This window comes from Pseudochaenichthys georgianus, chromosome 14 (genome assembly GCF_902827115.2).
Source record: "Pseudochaenichthys georgianus chromosome 14, fPseGeo1.2, whole genome shotgun sequence".
In the NCBI taxonomy this organism is placed as follows: Eukaryota; Metazoa; Chordata; class Actinopteri; order Perciformes; family Channichthyidae; genus Pseudochaenichthys; species Pseudochaenichthys georgianus.
The window spans coordinates 32,127,857-32,149,666 of NC_047516.1; the positions used below are offsets into that span (position 1 = coordinate 32,127,857).

Here is a 21,810-nt window from a genome sequence, read left to right on the forward strand (position 1 = left end):
CTCAAGTGTAAGACGTTCCTTTAAGTGTCAGCTAACATCCAGAGGTTATTTATGTTAAGCAGAACTGTCCCATGTTTCCCTGTCTAATTATTTCCTCTTCAGATCGCCGGGCGATTTAAAATACAAATGTGGAAGCTCATGTTTATTCCTCCGTACAGAGGGGGAGGCAGTTCATCCATTTACGTCATTTAAATTAACGTCAAAGATGGGCGATGGGACGTTATGGCTGCACGTGTTCCGCCTCACACTTGAGACGCTGTTCACCACACCAAAGTGTCAAAAAGGATAAGAAATGTGTGGAGATGCAAACATGAATGCAATCCTAATAACAAGAAGCCCACAGCAGAAACAAAAACTAAAAACCCAGCAATGTTTCTGCATGCTTGAACATCTTTACCTCCGGACAGGATAAGTAGGCCAAGTTGTTGGAGCACACATTTGCTTAATTAAATAAACTGTGAAATGTAGACATACATGTCAGGTGCCCTTTATACAACTGCCGGAGTACAGTGCTTTTACTGAGGCAACAGTAGACCTTTAACATCATCTCTCTCCATGTTAAATGGTGCAATCACTGTAGGTCACATGAATGACTGAAGTCAGTTTTCAAAACAGCTCGCAATGATGAAAATGCTCGAGGACAGATGAGCTCAAGCACACAGAGCGCAGAATGCCCTTCAACTGATCCGTCATCAGAGTTACTATCTGCGAGCAAAATAAGAATAATGGGATCGCTCCAATTTAAAAATAGCCTTTATTGCAGCTTCTCTCACGACGAGCTGCTCTGATCACACACAGAAAAACAATATTCCACGCTCAGCATTTGTTCCAACTGGTATGACACTACTGGCACATCACATCTGGTTTTTTTTCTAAACATGAGCACATTTTTTGGGTGGAAAAGAAGACAATAATTTTTCCTGGATAGAAAAAGAAGCGCAAACAGGTGAAACACAGAAATTCACATTTATGAAACGCATTTCAGCGACATGACATCATTTACATGAATGCCGTTGTTTTTTCTTGTGTGATCGGTTGTGTCTTCAGGAGTGAGGCAATGCCTGCCAAAGTTCAGTTTTAACATGAAACGTAACTCTCCCTGCTTTCATCTTAATCGTCGTGGATGTTGAACAGTTTGGCAACTTCGTTCAGATCTGAGTGTTCCTCTCCGTCCTTGATGATCTACAAAAAGATTTACAGAACACAATCAGAATCAGAACTCCTTTGTTTGTCCCGCAAGGGGGAAATGTACATTATTACAACAGCAGAAGTTTAGTGCGGAAAAAGTTAAGAGAAAAGACTTAAAAAAGATAACTAAGTATCTTACAAGTATCTCACAATAAAAAAACAAATAGCAGATGCTGTACGTACACCATGGTAAAGAAAGAAGCAGTATATATATATATATTTTTAAAAGGCGACTATAGACAAATTAGGTTGCCGATTTGCTGAACAAGATTTTAAATCCTTATAAGACAAAGCATTTTTCTAACAGTGACGTACCTTCCTAGCGATGGGCATCCTGTTGAACACGTTCCACAGGATGATGCCCACCACCACCTTGTCCCTCAGGTAGAAGATGACTCCCTTTCCGTACTCGTCTTTGTGGGATCCAGAGGGAGCGGGCGTGGAGGAGGCCACTGGGCTGGTGGCTGTGTCTTCTGTCTCACTCTCTGACCGGATTCCAGTTCCTGTCATACATGAAATGGGTAAACCTTAATCTTAGCGTGGTTCCTCAAATTCAGTTTTTTTATATTTGATTAATACTTCTGAAATACCTGACAGCTCTGTGGCAGCTCTAGGCGTATCCTTGGCAGTGGCTTTGGCAAACACTCCTACTGTTGGTAGGCTGCTGTCAACGATCCCAATGGCCTCGTAGCCCACATCAGGCCCAAGGTCGCTCCTGAGAGAAAAGGACATTGGGAAACATATTGATGAAGAAGTTAAATCAAAGATTTCAGATCAAGAAGCATTCTCCAAGTTGCAGTTTTTGTTTTTTTAAAAGGCTCCATAATCTAAAATATCCTCCCTTCATCATTTATCCCATTTGGTATTTGTCGGAAAGTCTCACAATAAGTACGTGATCTTAAGTTATGGCCGAGAACGATTTGTCGGGGGTTGCAGTGACTTTGTCCTCCAACAATGCAGAATCTACTGAAAGCTGTTTGAGTTTCAGTTTCATTTTGGATCTAGCTACACTGAGAAACGTCTCAATGTGTGAGTCTGACTGTAAACCGGTGCCCTCAGACGGCTGACTCATTCTGAGATGGAGCCACGAGGAGTTGACACATGAGTTAAACATGCTACTTTTTCTAAGCAAATAAAAAACGATTGTGCAAACTTCTGTTAAAATAGTTCTGCTGAAGTTTATCCTCCACCGAAAGAAACTTTTAGATTTATAACTGTCAAAACAGCTTCAACTGTTTGTATATCGCACACAGCTCATCACACACACAAAATGTGAAATTGGTGATAACCCCCTCACCAACACCGCACAAAGGATGTCCCTTAAAGAGCCTGTGACAGCATCCCAACAACTGTTGTGCAATGAAATATTGGGCTACTAGTAATCTCGAACCGTCAGTTTAAAAAAGAAAAAGCGATACCGTTCCGTTAAATATCAATAATTTCGAACATCGCGGGCAAAGTCCTTCACTCATTTTGAAGTTTTGGGGGAAGCCGGAAGTGACGTCAATGCGGGAACGCTTCGAGAGCCAAACACGGACAAAGTGTGTTGTCATACGTAGAAATGGTGAATTACTGATATTAGGCACGTTAATAACGTTTTAATGAAGTATTTGTCAGTGCTTTCATGTCAATTCGGCGACATAAACATAAATGATCGTGGTGAAGATGATGATTACATTAGGATTAAAAATCGGGAGTGAGAGCTGCTGAATTTCCTCCCGTCGGATGTGATATCAAAACAAATCGTTTATTTTTGTAGTTGTAAACTCAAGTGGATGAAACTACATTTATTAGTGCTTTCATGTCAATTCGGCGAACATATGATACATTAAATGATCGTTTGTTTGAGCCGGTCTGCATTTCCTGATGAGAAAACAAACCGATGCTTTTTGTAGTTGTAGTAGTACACCAACAACATGGATTAAACGTGTGTTTTTTTACCACAATGTTGGGGAAATTAATGGATAAAATCCACGGATTATTATTATTATTCCCACTCCGATCGGGACACTAGGTCCACCGTTTCCCCGCAGCGAGGCTCCCCCCGTTGACAGTTTACGTGGGCTGGGTGCAGTGGCGGACTGGCCATCGGGACGAATCCCGATGGGCCGGTACCGAAGTGGGCCGGTCGGATAAGTAACTAGCACATCCCCCATAGGCGGCGCGTGAGGCTCAGGTTTGAGAAGGCTAAATAACTTATTTTACCTGACGCTGCCCGCCTCCGGCGTCTATAGAAAAGAGATCAACTCAGTGTGCGGAGTTTAAATCTCTCAAGTCATATTACAGGATAAAGGAAATACAGTTTAAACTGCCGTATGCAGAGAAGACGCCGACGTGTCGCACTTATCATTCATATTACATCATCAATCAGATCATCGATCATATAATATCATAATATATCATATATTTCCTGATCTGAGTCAGCTTCTCCAGCCTCATCTGGCCGTGCAACACAGTGTCACAGACTGTATGCAGAAGTATTATTTAACACATTATGTTGACGAAACACTCGAGACAAATGTAATTAAAGTCAGATCCACTCGTGTCTTAGACGTGAACGCGCTCTCAGCTGGAGAGAGAAACCCTGGCTTGATTTACCGAGTTGATAACCAGCGTCGTAGGACCGCTTAGCGAGATCTCGTTTGTTAGTTTGTTGTTAGTTTGTTTGTTACTCAAACATATCCAGGGTCTGTTGAACTGGCTTCGTAGTACAGGGCACAGGTGGCTAGCAGCGCTAATGTCAAAGACACAGACATTATACATTATATTTGTATTTTACCAGGATGCAGTGACACAAATATTTACATATTTACATTTACTATCTACAGCACCCTGACATCCCCCACTCCCCCCGTTGACAATTTACTAGCGGTACCGAAGTGGGCCGGTCGAGAGTCCCGGGATGATTTGTAGTCCCATTCCACCACTGGCTACATGACCGTATGATCGCCCATATTGACGCACCTCATTCCTAAACTTCTAACAGATACAACATAAACCGATCCCTCAGCCTCATATGAGCTCTCAGACACGTTCAACATTAACCTGTCATCGCTGTCTGAGCTTGCTGCTGTGTGCGCCGTCGTGCGTTTACATCTGACTGTATATATATAAAGGTTTACATGCAGATGCTGGGATCCTGGACGGTGCAGCTGGAGCGCTGTGCCCGCAATGACGTCACCCATCATTTGGCGGGATTTGAAGAATCCGCGAGAAGATCCAGAAAATTGTCAACATTGAAGGCAGATTAATGGTTATCAAAGTACAAATATCCAAAATCAGTTCAGTAACGGTTTTCAAGGGGACGATATGTACTCAAATTGATGGGTTTGGATGATGGGGGAAAACCGTGTCACAGGCTCTTTAAAGAGCAACTTGCAGGTTAGAGACCCCAGTGAATACATGTGTAGGAAAATGATGCAGACACTAGATTTTCAAAAGATATAGATAAATATACACTACAGTGATATCTGGCGTCGTTTTTGTAAGACGTTTTTACTTCCGCATAAAAAAAGACCACCCGCGTGTGACGTCACATGGGAGAGCGGCCGGTCTAACGTATTAATAAACATGGTTCACAATGCTAGTTTTGACACAGAAGAGGTTGAAAATGTATAATCATATGCATATGACGGACCACAGCCTCAGAATGATGAGCCTGCTAGGCGTCCAAGAGACCAGGAGCAGCCAAGGATTAGAAGAAATAACGGCCATCGGCGAGAAATGGAGCTGTGGTGTGAGGAGAACCAGTGGAGAACTGGGCAGCTGTCTTGCTGAGTGACCGGCGTTAGCTACAGTTAATGTTAGCTAACGTCACATCACAACATTGTAAAGTGAGCGATCATATATCAGGCTATAACTAAAGTAGTATTGATAATATAGTAACGTTACTGGCAGGACTGTTGATACTGATCCATAACTGAAACTAATGCGCAAGTATCAGCCGTATCTCGCGTTACCTAATTTGAAAACACTACGTCTTACGGTGCTGTGTACCGGAGGGAGAGAGAGAGAGAGAGAGAGAGAGAGAGAGAGAGAAAGAGAGGAGCGAAGGGGGAGAGAGAGAGAGGAACGAAGGGGGGGAGAGAGAGGAATGAAGGGGGGGAGAGAGAGGAACGAAGGGGGGGAGAGAGATGTAATACGGTTTCCTGATAAACGTTTTGTTCGATAGGCTTCAGCTGTGGAGAGTATGTGCTGCAGGGAGGTGGATGCACCTCGCACCCAGGAAGGAACGAAGCTAGCTCGGTCCTTTTCCTGTTAGGGAAACTGTGGACTCGATGTCCTGACAGGCTCACCATGCTTACAGATGGTGACATGCAATGTAAAATTACTGAAAAAATACCAGCTCACTGAATCACAACCGCTCAAACCAACTACCAACTACCACCGCGGATTGGGCAGAGAAGGAGTCCGAGAAAGTTGTAATATGAAGTTTAAAAAAAAAAAAAGCAGTTTTTAGTAGCAGAGCTCAAAACGGCTCCTTCCCCTCTGAATTCCTGCCCTTATGTCCCGTAAAACATATCAAATCCTGCATTCACTTTTTTTTTTTTTTTATTGTAATTTTCAGGCAAGGTTAGGAATAAATCTAGTAAAACCTGCAAGTTGCTCTTTAACAAATGACTTGCTGCGGTCATTCTGAGAGCCTGCGCACTAAATCAATATTCAAACCTAAGGCTATTGAAACATTTTTGTAAACCTGTTTCAGTGCTGCTGTGCTAACACTTATGCTAAAGGCTTCAACGGGGTTTCCAAACCTTCATCAAATTCAAAGGCTTATTTCCCACAAATGTAAGGACCCAACACAGAACCTTTGTGACCTGGATCAAGTTTGATTAAGGGTACAACAAGAATTTGTTCTCAATTGATTTCCCTGGATAAATAAAGGTTCTACTACAACACAGATTTCAGAAGCTCACAGAGAACACATGCTGTGTTACTGTAGGGCAGATGATGGGCTTTTTATGTTGTGCTAGGTTAGCAACAGAGACAGATAATGTACATAAGAACTTCAGTATGTTTTCTTGCACCAACATATTCATCCATATAAAAGGACAGTAAAGTTACAGACTTTGTTACAATAGCAAGTTTAACCATTTAAAATGTATCAGAAATGTGTTGTATTGTATGTTGGATTTCACATGTAGTACTTCACCGTCAATGTGTTTGATATTTAACGCATCGTTGGAGTCAATGGTGGTAAAAACTAAAACTCCCATGATCCCACACTTTTGACCCAAACTCTGGGTCCCCTTAAAAAAGGCAAACAATATCATAACTGCATTTAAATAAACAAACTGTGCACTGCTGCTGAATTAAAGAGGTGATGCGTGTGATACCCAGGAGGCATTGCAGCAGCGTCGTTCTGCAGACACATTTCACAGCCATTCAGAGGAACATCATCTGACCACATCTGCTGGTGCACAAGTCACAGCTATTTGACTCCTGGTCCTGTGATTTCTTTGGGACTGAAGGGAACCCATGATGTCAGCAGTGTGTCATATTTCACCAGCTGTTAAAAACATGCACTCGTATCATTTATCCGCGTAGTGCGGGCCATATTCCACACTGTACTTCAAGTTTTGGGATCTCCCCGAATATCTGGTAGGTGTTTAAGAGAGATGGTACATTTAAGAGGCTGAGTAAAGAAAAAAAACCCTACTAATGTCCTCTAAAGGAGATTTAAATATTTTAGAACTTAATGGTATTCAAGACTTGAAGGCAATCATGCATGTCCATCTGACTTCTAAAGGGTTTAATCTGAATCGTTTGTAGACTTGTACATGCTGCCACAGTGGCCGCATGTGTATTCCATGGATCTGGACCCGTGCATTCAACAATTCAGACTGAACCACGCTTTCTCCCTCATTTCCATTTAGAGCTGCTCTCATGGCTTGCAGCTCTCGTATGCAAAATGCTTTGAATGTGTGACCCATGATAACCCTGTGTTAGCATTAGTAGCAGGACATGGGGAGTAGCCCTCACTCACCAGAACATGGACTGATGCCAGTATGGTTTGTTGGCTCCGGTCATGTTCTCCCCTGCGAGCCTCCCGCTCACCACGGCGTGATCATGGTGCTCCACCCGTCTGCGGCCCAGCCTGATGTCGTAGAAGCACGCAGCATCTCCCGCCTGAATCCAGAGACAAAGGATTTAGGAGATGGACTCAAATATCTAACTCTACTACTACAGAGGTGCATTGTTACCCGAGTCTGCCTGAAGGGGAAACTGTGATCAAAGATACGACTGAACAACTCATATTTCGGGCACAGTACATTTGGTTTTTCCTGTGAATATTTAAAATCTTTGATTTTTTTAGTTTTTTTTCCCTCTTTCAACTCATTAAAAGTGTCTGATACAACAATCGCTGTGTTTCTAGGATTTTTTTATGTATTATTATATATTTATTTTAATTTTTTCTTTTCAACTCATTACCAGTGGGGAACCAAAAGCATTGCCGTGTTGAAATAAATGTTTGTCCGATTGAAAAAGCACACGACAAATACCGTTTCTCATAGTTGATCTAAATCAACAGAAGTATAAAAATGAGTTTCTGATCCCTATCATGCAAGATAGTCACTTTAAATCGTTTTCAAGAAGTGTGCACAGAAGTCATTCAGTCAGCATGAATAAAGTCCATCTATTTGCACTGTCTATTTATTACTTGATGTGTGTAAACATTTAAAAAGCAAGTATACATTTTCCCAGTATTGTTCTTATGACATTGTTGTTCTGCTCATTTTGTATTTTTCCTTGTAGTCATTATATATTTTTTAAATTAATGATAGAAGTATATTCCCACCATCTTTTAAGAGAAGAGGCCTGTTGTAAAAAGGTTTTGGTTTCTTAACCGCTTGCGTCTTATCGATCAAAGTAGTATTTTTCAACTAAGACCCAAAAACTCGACAGAAGCCTGGATGTATCCTTTAATCAACTAGAAGTCTGTCCACTCATCACGAGTCCCAGCTTTTTTAAAGATAGGATATTGTTCAAATTGGAATGTGGGGTCACTTTCAGAAAGTCATAATCTTAATGACCACTACTGGAATACTTCTGATCATTAACTTACCACCCAAATGTTGGATCTAGCTTGCAGCTCTGCATTGACCCGGAAGCCTCCAAAGTCGGAGTCCACCTCCAGACCTGCTGACTTGGCAAGGTCCACATTGGGCTCCAGGCCAACAGCTGCCACGATGTGGTCCGTTTTAACCTGCACGGTGAAGCAAGAGATATCAGTAAATAATAAGTCACTTCCTGGATTGCTATGGTATTTCCATGTGAAAACCTGGACATACCAATCGGCCATCCTTCAGCTGGATTTCTAACTGGTCATCTTTGGAGACCACAGATTTCACCAAAGCTTCTGAGATTATTTTCACACCCTCTAGAAAGGCAAAGGGAACAATATTTAGTAAAAGAAGAAATGAGTAGATTAGAATCTTTTAGGTTTTTCTCAGGGTGTTGGACAAAGGGACACGAACCGCTCTTGACTTTTTCTGTTGTCCAGTTGCTCAGATACTCAGGCAAGACTTTTCCCATGTTGCCTTTCTCAGGGTACATCTGTATCACCTCCAGGTCAAACTCTGATGCTACAGAAGGGATAACGAGGATACGGTTGAGTAATCAAACAGAGAACTTCAGAAGTTATATAGGTCTGTCATTTGTCATTTGTCATCTCGTCCAGCCGTCTTACATCTCCTGCCGAGGGCACAGGCCAGCTCACTGCCCAGGAATCCACCTCCGATGATAGTGATGGATTTGACGTTTCGGGAGACCTTGTCAAGTTCTTTGAAGTCCTCGATCTGCAGAATACAGCAACATGTATTTAAAATATACATTTTTTACTGTGGTAGTGATATACCACACAGTTACCAAGACAAAAACTTGGGACTTAAAATAGTTCTAAAGATCAGCAAATAAACAGGAACAATTATTAAAACATTTGAATTAAAAGCAAAAATAATCAAATTGAATGATAATGAAACATTAGTCCAATGACAATGCAACCAAAACCAACAAAAGTAAAAATACATAGATACTTTAGACTGACAATTAGCCTAAGTAACAGCTTAGAGTAAATGTTTGAAGTTAAGTGATAGTGTTGGAGCCAGCATGGGTAAGATGTTCCAGCAGATTAAATCATACTGCAAGTATTGAACCATAAGAAATAGTGGGACAACTAATGGAAATGTTGAACCAAATGCAGCCAATTAAGGTATTACATTAGCTGGGCAAGCATCTGCATTTCCTGCTGTTTTTAAATTTTTATAAAGTTAAACAAAAAAAGTATTGTGAGTATTTCTCCACAAGGTCCATCTTCACTTTAACTCCCATAACTAAAATGTGTCTGTGTCTCATTCAATTACGCAGACCTTCCAGGGCTGAAACTAAGTCATCGCCCCCTTGTGGCGACACTGACCTTGCGGAACAACGTTGTCTTCTGCATCACCTCCTCTCCTGCTCTTTCAATGACCTGGAGATTTCTTGGCACACCACCTGAAGCAAAGAGTTCAAATGAGCTTGCACCAGGTTTAAACCCACTCATGGTAATAAATGCATTTTGAAGAGGCTTACCAGTAGCAATCAGACACTTGTCGTATGAAATCTCAGTGTCATCGTCCAGTTTGATTTTGTTTCCTCTCACGTCCATGTGAACCACCTAAAACAGACGAAGACATTGTGGACAGAAATCGCAATACACTGAAAAGGTACATTTCAATTAATAACATAAATCCCATTGGTGTAAATACTGCTATCTCTGGTGTACTGTAACGGATCAACACATCAGCATATCCTAGTTTCTGATTGTGGAAGGAAAACAAATAGAGCAAACCTTTCTGTTTGTGAGAATGGCCACTCCGCCATTTTCTGCACTACTCAATTCCTCTGCAGTGATGTAGAATGATGGTGGCTGGAAGAAGATGCTGGCAAAGGAAACACAAAAGGTATAACCGTCTTAGAACATATTTATATATAAAATGACAACACAAATGTACAGTGGGAAGTCAGTATACAGAGTTTAGTACTCCGAATGACCGCCTTGTTTTAGATGAAAGTGAAGAGATGTCACAGTAAGACACAGATTGTAATGACCACGTATCACCGCAGAGAGACAGCTTGTAAGGAAGGCACAGGGAAACCACAGGGAACACACCTCCTTTCCTTTCCATTCCACTGCTTGAAACGCAGTGTTTCCGTCACACTGGGGTCATCAGAGAACCACAGCTCTTTGGAAAGAGGAGGTCTCATGTATGGAGCGTCTGGCTCTTCAGTCACAATCAGCACCTGGTGGCAAGAATACATGTAAAAGGCCAGATAGAGTACATGAGGAAAAAGCAACAACTGTAATTGAGGAACAACAAGGTAAATGATGAACTGAATGCTGACCTTGGCACCGGGGTCTCTGGCTCGAATAGACCGGGCGGCAGCGAAGGAGGCGGTACCTCCTCCAATCAGGAGGTAGGGGGCGTGTGAGGGGACCTTGAGAGAGGCAGCTGCAGAGTCTCCTGGAGTGTGAATGAGAGAGAGAGAAACAGTCAGTCCATATTCTTAGATGCTCATCACGACACACAAATACACCTGAAAGGAGTCAATGGAAAAAGAAATGGAAAAAGTTAATGTGAGTGAGATTGTAACCTTTATCATTACGAGTAGCAAAACAATGTGAGGATACACCAACGAGCTGCAATGACAAAAAGTTACAAATATAAAAAGAAGGGAAATTTAACAAAATGGGAAATAGTGTCACCGAAAGGGCAGTCGAGGCTTATGCTGCCTCCTGTATGAACCATCCATAACATGTTACTCATGTGTGTTGACCTTTATCATTACCCAAACAATTCATAAACACAAAAACAGGCAGGGAGAAGATCTGAAATGAATGCTAAAAACAATGAAAAGGAGGAAAGGTGTTTGAAATGAACACAATGGGGAATAGTGTCAGTGTCTTCTTGCTCCGTCCTCTCGCTGGTCTTACCGCTCTCTGCCACAGCTTCAGGCTGAGGCTCGGCGGGCTCTGCTGCTGCTGCAGGTTCTGTTAGTGTAACCGGAGCAACAACCGGTTAAGAGAACACAAACCCTCACAGGCGGTAAATGTACTGGTTCCATGCAGAGGTCAGACTGAGGCTGCTTACCGCTCTCCTCAACAGCTGCAGGGGGCTCGGTTAGCTCGGCTGGGGGGGGCTCAGAGGGTTCTGCTAGTATAGTGGCAGAGTTACATAATGACCTCTGATTATGCACAAGAGATATTATCTACAATATGCATTCAATGATAACAAACGATTACTATGGACCCTATTTTACCATGTTTTTGTTTTTAACTAGTCCGAATCGAGAATGCTGCAGCGGCTATATGAGCTGCAATGTAATCACTTGTGGCAAGAGTGTTGTTACATGCGTCTGACATAATTATGTAAAAGAACCCTTGAGAGAAATAAATGTTTGTCATTGTGTCATGTGACTTGTAGCCGGAAAGACAGCAATGAAAAACTCTTCTGCAGGGTCCTTTCCATAAAGCTGTGAGACACTTATAAAAAAGGAATCTGAACTCTTCAGTGGCAAAAACAATCCATTTGAGAGTACACACATTGACTCTGTACTGCAGACAGCTTAAGCCGTAATGGCTGCAATCTGCTAAATGGTTGTCCCCATTAGGAAAATAGGGTTGAAGTTGAAATAAACCCTTAGTTACTCTTTATCTGAGCTGTGGTGTTATCTACTGCACAGACTGCTGTCAAATGGGAAAGCAGAAGTGTGAATGGCAACTCGTCATTTTTTTAATAAATGAATTAGATCAGAGTGTCCTCTCATCTCATGTCTTACCCTCCTCCACTACAGGAGCAGCGGGGGGTTCAGCTGCCTCCTCTGGGGGGGCTTCTACCACTGGCTCTGCTGCTGTTAGGGCGATCAATAGTACGGGTTCAGTTATTAAAAAGGGGAGGACCGTCGGATACATGCACCTCCTCCGCTTCACCCTGGGAACACTAGGCAGAGCATGCACACTAGTCACAAGTGGAAGCTGCCCGATGTGTGGGTGACCTCGACAGAGACGTACATCGAAAAGAGTAAGGAGTTATAACTTCTGTACGGTTTCTTTTCTCTGCTGTAAAGACTTTTTACCCCCGAGACACAGCATTACAAAAACAATATGTTTAGAGGTAAAACACAATATCCACCTTAAAGGGCAACTTCCACTTAGAAACAATATTATCACTTAGTTAGTTTGGAAACAGTCTTAAGAGGAAGGAATACATTCTAAATCACAAATATAACAAAGCCAACAGGAGCCAAGATATTTGTAATAAATACTGACAATTCTAACGACTGTATCCCACAGAACCATTTCAGAACGAGGTGAGTGTGTGCGAGGGCCCAAAGATCTACTGACACTGAAAAGGGTTAAGGTTAGAGGATGCATCACTAAGTACAAAGTGATACATGCACCAAGAGGGCGCAGTCAAAGTTCATGCAATCAACTGCAGCTGCCTCCTGTATAAAACATCCTTAACAAATCCTCATGTGCATTACCCTTTACCAGTACCAGTACCAAACAGTGTAAACATAAAAGAAACAGCAGCGAGGAGATCTGTAATGAGGGATGAATACTAAAACAATACACAGGAGAGAAGGTGTTTGAAATTAACTAAATGGGAAATAGTGTTAGTGTCTGCACCGAGGTCGAGGTTCATGCAGCCTCCTGTATAAAACATCCTTAACATGTTACTCGTGTGTTCACCTTTACCAGTACCAGTACCCAAACAATGTAAAACACAAAACAGGCCGGGGGAAGAGCTGGAATGAGGGATAAATGCTAAAACAAGAAATAGGAGAGAAAGTCTTTGAAATGGGAAAAGCGCTTCCCGCTCCGTCCTCTCGCTGGTCTTACCGCTCTCTGCCACAGCTTCAGGCTGAGGCTCGGCGGGCTCTGCTGCTGCTGCAGGTTCTGTTAGTGTAACCGGAGCAACAACCGGTTAAGAGAACACAAACCCTCACAGGCGGTAAATGTACTGGTTCCATGCAGAGGTCAGACTGAGGCTGCTTACCGCTCTCCTCAACAGCTGCAGGGGGCTCGGTTAGCTCGGCTGGGGGGGGCTCAGAGGGGGCGAATGGTTCTGCTAGTATAGTGGCAGAGTTACAGAATGACTGGTGTGAATTACTGATAATATCGTTAGGACATCTTTACAGGGTAACTTGAATATTTTTTTAACAAAGCCCCTATATTTTTTGCGTTTCAGTGACTAAGCGGTATTGAGGAACAATGTTTTAAATTCGTCCAATATTGCGCAAGGAATGCTGCAGTCGCTAAATGACCTGCAAAGTCATTTCACAGGGCATTGTTTTTATATGTATATGAAAACATTTTGAAAACGACCCAACAGATAATTAACCTTTTTTAACTTTTGACTTGATTGGGTCTGTTTGTGGCGGTGTCATGTGACTTGTTGCTGGGGAAACCCGCGGTGAGAATGTGAGTGAGAATTGGAGCAAAGAGTTCTGGTTTTCTTAAAGTTTGTTAACGTAAAGAAATATGCCTAAGTATATAGCTGCTTTCAACAATGTGAGTGTGTGAGATTTCAGTACGAGACTTCTCTAAACTAGACTAACAGCCCAGATCAAGGGAAGGCTAAAGAAAATCGAGTTTTATTTCTCTGTAGGGTTATTTTCATTAAGATGAACTGCAGGGTGTCATCGTCTACAGACTCAGGTCAGATAGGAAAGCACTAAATGGCACCTTATTATCTTTCCAATACGATGAATGAAATCAGAGTATTGTCTCTTCTCTTACCCTCCTCCACTACAGGTGCAGCAGGGGGCTCTGCTGCCTCCTCTGGGGGGGCTTCTACCACTGGCTCTGCTGCTGATGGTTCTGGTAGTAAAGTGGCACAGTTACATCATGCAGGTAGCCGCGACTTGGTTATGATCGTTGTTGTCACCATGAATAAGAGTTTAGCTCCATGATGTATAGCCTGATAAAAGCATCTAAACACTAGCAAAATACTTCTACAATTAAGTATTTTTGGAAATAGACCTTGTATGGCTAGGGACACAAGGCTAGGGACACAAGGATGTGCAGTGTAGAACAGCACGATTAATATCAATACACTTTAAAGTGTACAGTGCTCTGTGAAGCAGCTTGGCGGGGCCTCATGGCTCTTCAAACTGTCACTCGTGTCCTTTACAGACTGCAATTTATTGACAGCAGTTCACTATCGCTGCTGGTTGTTGTATACCAACAACACAAAGGGCTGCCCCTTTTTTCCTACAGTATATGTTTTTATGTTTAATAACTTAATTCCAAGAAACTTATGAGAAAGTTATCTGGTAGGCAACATATTTAAAGTGTTATTTTGTGCTTCAAAGTGCTTCATGGAGAAACTCTTTAGTTAACTCATCGATCGGTTGAGAAAATTGTTCGTGGACTAAGAATGTATCTATTATTCAAGATAGAATGAATGAATATATTAGATCACAGTATCTTTTGTCCTCATGTCTTACCCTCCTCCACTACAGGAGCAGCAGGGGGTTCTGCTGCCTCCTCTGGGGGGGCTTCGACCACTGGCTCCTCTGCTGTTAGGGCAATCCATAAACGGGTTAAGATTAAATTGAGTTTATAAGATTATTAACGGGGAAGATCAACAAGATCCATGCATTTCCTCCGATCCACCCTGGGAACAATATGCAGAGCATGCACACTTGCACAACAACAAGTGGAAGCTGCCCAGTGTGTGGTTAACCTCCACAGAGCAAACGCTTTAGCATAAGGGAGAATATGGAGTTCGTACATAAGAAGAAGATGTCACTGCTCATCATAACTCAGCATGTCTTACCACGCAGACGTTCAGCAGTAGGACAACCTGTATTCTGTTTGAAGACTTACGGTTTCAATTAGAAGCCGCTGTGAGGACTTTATGCAATTAGGACACAGGATGTAAAGAAATAGTTAACCTCAAAGGCCAGCTTCCACTCATCACAACATATAACATTACAACCCCACAAGACAACGTTTCACACGTTTTGACAGAAAACATCAGAAAGGAGGGTCGATTTCAAATCACAAATATATCAGAGCAAATTAGGAGCCAAGATATTTGTAACTCCAACGACTGTCCCACAAAAACTGAAATATTTACAGGTGAGAATGGAAGTCATAGGTGTGAGAGTACAAAGTTGTATTCAATCTGTAAAGGGTTAATATGAAGGTAAAAGTCAATTAAACCCAACAGGAAATACTGAACAGGCCACCTGCGTCACTAAATAGAAGGTGAATACAAAATTAACACATGCCACAAGAGGACACCGTTCATGCAGTAAACAGAGACAATACTCACAGACAATACACGTATCAAATATCTAGAGGGCCTCCTGTATAAAACACGTCATCACCAAGAAATGTGATTTGTAATACATTACTTTTTGGGACAGTTATGAGCATGGTGTAAAGAGGAGCCCACAGACAGGTGGGTCCTTCCGTCTCAACATATGTGTGGCTTTTTTGGTTATGTATAGAAATCCTATAGAAGTCTACATTTTTGGATCTTATAAAAAAGGAAGAAATTGCAACCCAGGATTTCAAGCCATAACTCTTATGATTATGATTGTTAGAACTCTTGAAATGTGGCACATGAATCCAACACTGATTTTTAGCAGGAAATATTGACATCCGCTTGTGTTTTTCCAAATATTTGGATCTGCTAAACATCATATGTCTGTGGCCCTACCAAATGTTATGGCTCTTTATGTTTGAAGATATTTAACCCTAAAATAAAAACTATGTAATTCTTAAAATTCAGCATATATATGACTGAAATGTGTTTTGGTTTTAAATAGCATTTACATAAGGTTACGATGTAAACAAAAACCTGACACATAATGACCCAGGTGCGTTTTACAGCCTGCTTTTGTTGTGTTGCAGTAACATGGCTTTTCCAGCTGGGGGCAACATTTCTCTTTAAAGTATTCTATGTGCACAGAGTATAGCACACAATATTCCACATGCTTTAAAGTTTTCTATTCTCCTATTCATTTTTGGTTCAAGTGCACTCTTTATACAGGAGGCCCATGTTCTGCATGCATGTCAGGATATAGAAAAGTATGCAGACAACCTGGGGGGGCTTCAGATGTTTCAGGGGGGGCTTCAGATGTTTCAGGGGGGGCTTCAGTTGTCTCAGTGGGGGCTTCAGATGTTTCAGGGGGGGCTTCAGTTGTCTCAGTGGGGGCTTCAGTTGTCTCAGTGGGGGCTTCAGTTGTCTCAGTGGGGGCTTCAGTTGTCTCAGTGGGGATCACTGCTTCAACGTCAGCGACTGGAGGGCTCGGCTCTCCTGATGAAGGGGCTGCTTCAGGTTCTGGCTCAGGGACGGCTGACAGAGAAATGATCAGAATAACAAACATTACAATGCATTTAGCTGACGCTTTTATCCAAAGCGACTTACAATAAGTGCGTTCGACCAACACGATACAACCTTGAAGAAAACAGAATCATATAAGTACATCTGGGGGTATACTACGAAGCAGGATTTTCGCTTAGCCGGATAACTTCAGGGAAAACTCTGGGTTTCCGGTCCTACGAAGCTGGTTCTCTTTTTAGCAGGCTAGATCTCCATGGTAACTTATGCTGTGCGACTAACCTGGTCGGGACCAGGTTAGGTTGCAGGCTAAGAGCTCAACTCAGTGAAAGCACCGCCTGCTGACCAATCAGAGCTCAGTGTGCGGAGTTTAAAGCTATCAAGTCATATTACAGGAGAAAGGAAATACAGAAAAGCTGCCGTCGCAGGAAAGACGGCCGGCAAAAATCACCGACTGTGTGAACGTGAACATTAATAGAATATCACCTCCATCTTCAGAGCAATCTGACTATTATAACATTAGCGTTAAGAAAGCTTACTTAAATATCGGCCACAACATAAGTAACCGGATCAGAGTACATTAAGTACAGTCCGCGGCATATCACTTCATAATGTATCATATATCTCCTTATCTGAGTCAGCTGAGCCGTATCTGGCCGTGCAACACTCACAGCGTCACATACTGTATGCAGAAGTATTATTTTAAGCAACACATTAAGTTGACGAAACACTCGAGTCAAATGTGATTAAAGTCAGATCGTGTTTTAGACGGGGCAGTGATATCATAAACCTGTTAATGTACGCATTCAAACACTTTTTCTGTTAGCAGCTGTATTCAGAGCACGTATGTTTTGGATTAGGCCAACCGGCTAACTCAAACATATCCAGGTTAGGTTGAACCAGCTTCGTAGTACAGGCCCCAGGTTTCATAGAGCTAAAACATTTCAAGTGCTACTCAACTGGCTTTAGATAAGCCAGTCCTTTATTAGTATATAAGTGCTTTGTTAGTAATTCTATGACATTACTAGTAGACACTATGACATTATTAGTTAGATTAATTTTAAACACGATTACATTTGTGTTATGTAAGATTAAGAGCAGAGTTTAAATGAAGTTGTTTACATTTTAAACCAGTTATTTACAGGGTACCCACAAACACACTGCGGAAGACACACATACAGGCATCAGAAAGTAAAATACAAATATCTAAAGAATTTTCAGTCTTGCGGAAATCATGTTTATTCAACCCCTTTCAATATTTATCTTTATAAGACATTCATTTTTTGCTTTAATTCAAAATAGGGCTTTCATGAACCAGCGCAAAACTGATTCAAATACATTTTCTTTAGTGGTAGGAAAATAGGAAATTACACCATGCAGTGCAGAGTCAGCTGACTTCAACTATACTCCCAACACCAAGTCACCTTTACAGGCATTGTTCGTAAGAATGTTGTCGCTTAAGCACAAGCTCTCTGTTCATTGTAGCAAATATAATAAGTTTTACTACCTATTAACAGAGTTGGAGTTTGATATAGCAATCTTAAAATAAACATCTACTCAGCAATTAAAGAGAAAACACTCACCTTCTGTCTCAGTGGCTTCCACAGCTACAGGAAAACAAAACAGGGAAATTCTTAATTGATCGTGACCAAACACACAGTGAAATGTCCAGGCTCGGGTAGGAATGTATTTGGACTTGTTTAGGGAATTAAGTAAAAGGTCAATGTTTCATCATCACTTAAAATCAGTTAATATAAAATGCTCACCAGGAGGCTCTGCCTGGATGTAGGAGGCTTGTGTTTTATTTGGTCGGGAGGAGATTTCTTCAATACGTTCCTCATATCTTTGGCCATCTCCCTTGACAGTTCGGTATGTCTGAGATAAAAACAGAAAAGTTGTCAGCAACCAGCATTTGCGTCACTGACCTCCACTGATAATTCCACTGATTTTTAATGCATGTCCTGTGACAGACTAAACCAACTCACGTATACTCCACCCCCGACGCAGGCTGCTCCAACCAGAAGGACATACATCTGGTTTGCACGACCTCCCCCTGCAGGCCCACTGGACATGTGAGCCGCAGGCACATATGCTGGTGTTCTGCCATTGTTTAATGCTGAAAACAAAAATGAGAAAAACAGACATTGAGATTGGTCAAAAGTAAACAGAGAGAGGTCAATCGTGGTTTCAGTACTTTACTTCTCCATAGGAAGAGTTTTAAACCATGGCTCTACAATTATGATTACAATTCTTTTTGTCACATTTTCACTCTGAAGCTGACCTTTAAGTCTCTTACACACCAAACTGACACCAAAGAACGCGTCCCGACGGAACGTCGGCTCACGCCTCTTGCGTCTTGGCCATGTGTCGCACTGGAACACACCGCAAAGACTTCAGCCGACGGCCAAGAAGCACGTACGAACTGCGCATGCGTGCGTGGCAATAACTCTCCTTACCAGCAGGCGGCAGTAGTGTGTATTCGTCATTCAAAAGAGGCAACAACCGGAAGACAGACTGCGTGATAACCGAGAGAAGAAGAACAGACTGCGTGATAACCGAGAGAAGAAGAACAGACTGCGTGATAACCGAGAGAAGAAGAACAGACTGCGTGATATAAACAAACAACAAATAGCGTGTGCGTTCCATTTTCACTCTACAGCGAGAAGCTCACGGGGCTTTCCCGAACCGGTGTCGAGAGCTGGAGTTAAATGAAATCTCAGATTTGCCTTCTTAATCGTTTGTTTGGGTCCCTCACTTCCGTTTCGCTCCTCATGCACTGATTCGCTAGCTGAACAGTCAATCAGTGATTTCTTTGGCCGACAGCCCACCAATTCAACATGTCGAATCGGTGGCCCGACATCTATCGAGGCCGAAAATCGTGTGTAAGGACCTTTAGAATACATTTTGCATAGCATCTAAATGACTCAAAATAAAGGGTGACTAAAAATGTGTGTTGTATTTTATTAAAACACATTCATTGCTTCCATCTTTTTTAGATTAGATTAAACTTTATTGTCATAAAACAAAGACAACAAAATGTAGTTTACATCCAACCAGAGGTACACAATTCTGATATCTTGGAAGTGGAGTAAGGTGAAAAACTAAAGCTGGTCTGTTCCCATAGAGACACTCTCCATTATTGTTTATGTTGATGAGGTGACAGCTATATGACTGACACTTGCTCAACTTAATTATTCAGTCAATAACATCTCACTTTCCAAAATGATTGATTTAAGATCAGAATGATAACAATTTCCAAAATGTTTAAGTATTTTGGAAATGCTCATAGTATAATCATGTCTCACTACAGGATTTTTGCTGACTGCAAGGTCATAATATATCTTAGTTTACATATCAAGAGTAAGCAGGAAAATGTATGGTTAATAATCCTTGTGCTTTTGTTTAAGATGGATACAAAAAGGCAGACACAATTTCAGTTAAGTTTACAGGCTTGAATCCTCTTTTTGATCATCTCTTTCATGAACTACTTTCCTCTTACAGTATATATACACCGGTAGGTGTCAAACTGAAAGCCTGTGGGCCCAATCTGCAAACGTTAATCAGGCTGAGGAAATCAATTAAAGTTCTGAATGTTAACGCATCTAGTGAAGAGTTGTTAAACTTGCATTAGAGAAATTATGTCAGGTGGCTGGAAGTAGGCCAACATTGATGATTCATATTTAGGCATGTGAAAAAGACTGCACGTGGATGATACCAGACTGAAGTTTATTTTTCATATTTAGGGCACAACGGGACATGTGAACTATTGACTTATCATATTCAGGACTGAGACAGGTTATTTAGAATTGGTTGAATGTTACTTTTTTGCAGTGGTGTAATGTTGTGACATTTATTTACTCAAGTTTTGTAGGAAAGTAAACATTATGTGGGTACTTGCACTTTACTTAAGTCTTTTTATGTTATGCTACTTTATACTTCTACTCTACTACAATTTGGAAGCCAATATTGTACCTTTTACTCAACTACATTACATTTGACAGAATGAGTTACTAGTTGCTTTACAGATTCAGATTATTAGCAAATAAAGATAGAAATAAACTAAGAAATAAACTATGCTATATAGTTGTAAGTTAAATATCCAGCAGCAATGTATAAAGTAATGAATAGCAGCACCACTTTCACCAGCTGTGATGAACAGATTGTAGCTAAAAAAGAGATATACAAATCCAGCAGTTTAATATATTACTCTCAAATGGGACATGACTCCAGGTGAAACTAAAGTCTGATTTAAGACTTGATTATATTTCACATCCTTGAATCAAATGTGCAAAGTAACTAAATACATTGAATAAATGTAGTGGAGTAAAAGTACACTAATTAGTAATTACCTCTGAACTGTAGTAGAATACAAAGTAGCAAAACAATTGAAACACTCAAGTAAAGTACAAGTCTCTCAAAATTGTCCTTCGCTACAGACTAGTACTTAGTTACTTTACACCACTGAAAACCTGCTATAATAGCTGCCTTCCTTCATCCTTGAATATGAAGCACACTGTTCTTTACATTGTGCCAATTATTTCAGGGTCAAATAAACTGGACGATCACGTGATCAACAACAAATTCGGCTTATGCAAGCATGGTTAAATATGACAGGCTACAAACTATGGCGTAGTATCTGTAAAAAGCATAATGCAAACCAGCAATGAATCAAAAATAATGCGACAATGACACGTGTTTTTCTTATTCATTCATTGAACACTGTTTTCTAGCAGGCTTATGGTGACGGCTTATATATGGACTGATATGCTCTGAGCTAACCCAGTTATAAAAATGTCATTGAATGTTGCCATTTGCCCAGTTAACGTTAGCTTTGTGACAGCTAAACGAAGGTCAACATACAGAAACTAAGCTAAAAAAGACCCCCTCTGGTTTAATATTCTGTCGTAAGTGTGCAATATCATGCCACGTGAAATGAGTGTTTGCATTTCTCACAAGGACACATTTAGTGTACCTAACACTAGTTAGTTAACTTACCTGTTCTCCTCACATTCTGCCGGCAGAGCGTGGAGGAAGCTCTAGCAAGTGGTGCAAGCTTTTTCCATACAGTTCTACATTTCAGCATTGTTGCTCAGCTCCGCCGTAACGGTCCCCAGATTACTAGCGGAGTTGTCGGACAGGAACACTAGACAGTTAGCACAAATTAAATCCAACAGCCAGCACACACTGAGAGACCGACAACTAGCAGCACCGCGCCACACTCCAAGGCCAGAGACAGGTCATACGTTTCAGGGGAGTTATGGGTAATTGTGAAGACTCTTTCCAT

The 21,810-nt window shown here is 41.4% G+C and overlaps 1 protein-coding gene across 12 annotated transcripts; it reads right to left on the minus strand.

The window, feature by feature from the left end:
* Positions 1–735: 735 nt before the first annotated feature.
* aifm1 (apoptosis inducing factor mitochondrion associated 1) lies at positions 736–21,751 on the minus strand. 12 transcript variants are annotated; one of them, XM_034099764.1, is made up of 25 exons: positions 21,522–21,751; positions 18,512–18,642; positions 18,293–18,401; positions 18,110–18,133; positions 16,287–16,541; positions 14,680–14,751; positions 13,970–14,050; positions 13,227–13,295; positions 13,070–13,126; positions 12,007–12,078; positions 11,319–11,381; positions 11,162–11,218; positions 10,573–10,691; positions 10,340–10,470; positions 10,019–10,109; positions 9,760–9,844; positions 9,605–9,681; positions 8,879–8,987; positions 8,667–8,774; positions 8,481–8,569; positions 8,255–8,395; positions 7,175–7,317; positions 1,779–1,903; positions 1,504–1,691; positions 736–1,182 (listed from the first exon to the last, which is right to left on the minus strand). In XM_034099764.1, exons 1-25 carry the CDS (start codon positions 21,607–21,609, stop codon positions 1,111–1,113), a joined length of 2,556 nt encoding a protein of 851 aa, XP_033955655.1. In that variant the 5' UTR covers positions 21,610–21,751; the 3' UTR covers positions 736–1,110. The 12 variants fall into 12 exon arrangements, with proteins under 12 accessions (XP_033955655.1, XP_033955654.1, XP_033955653.1 ...); XM_034099763.1 differs by having other exon boundaries at positions 11,319–11,378; positions 13,227–13,298; XM_034099762.1 differs by having other exon boundaries at positions 13,227–13,298.
* Positions 21,752–21,810: the final 59 nt, after the last annotated feature.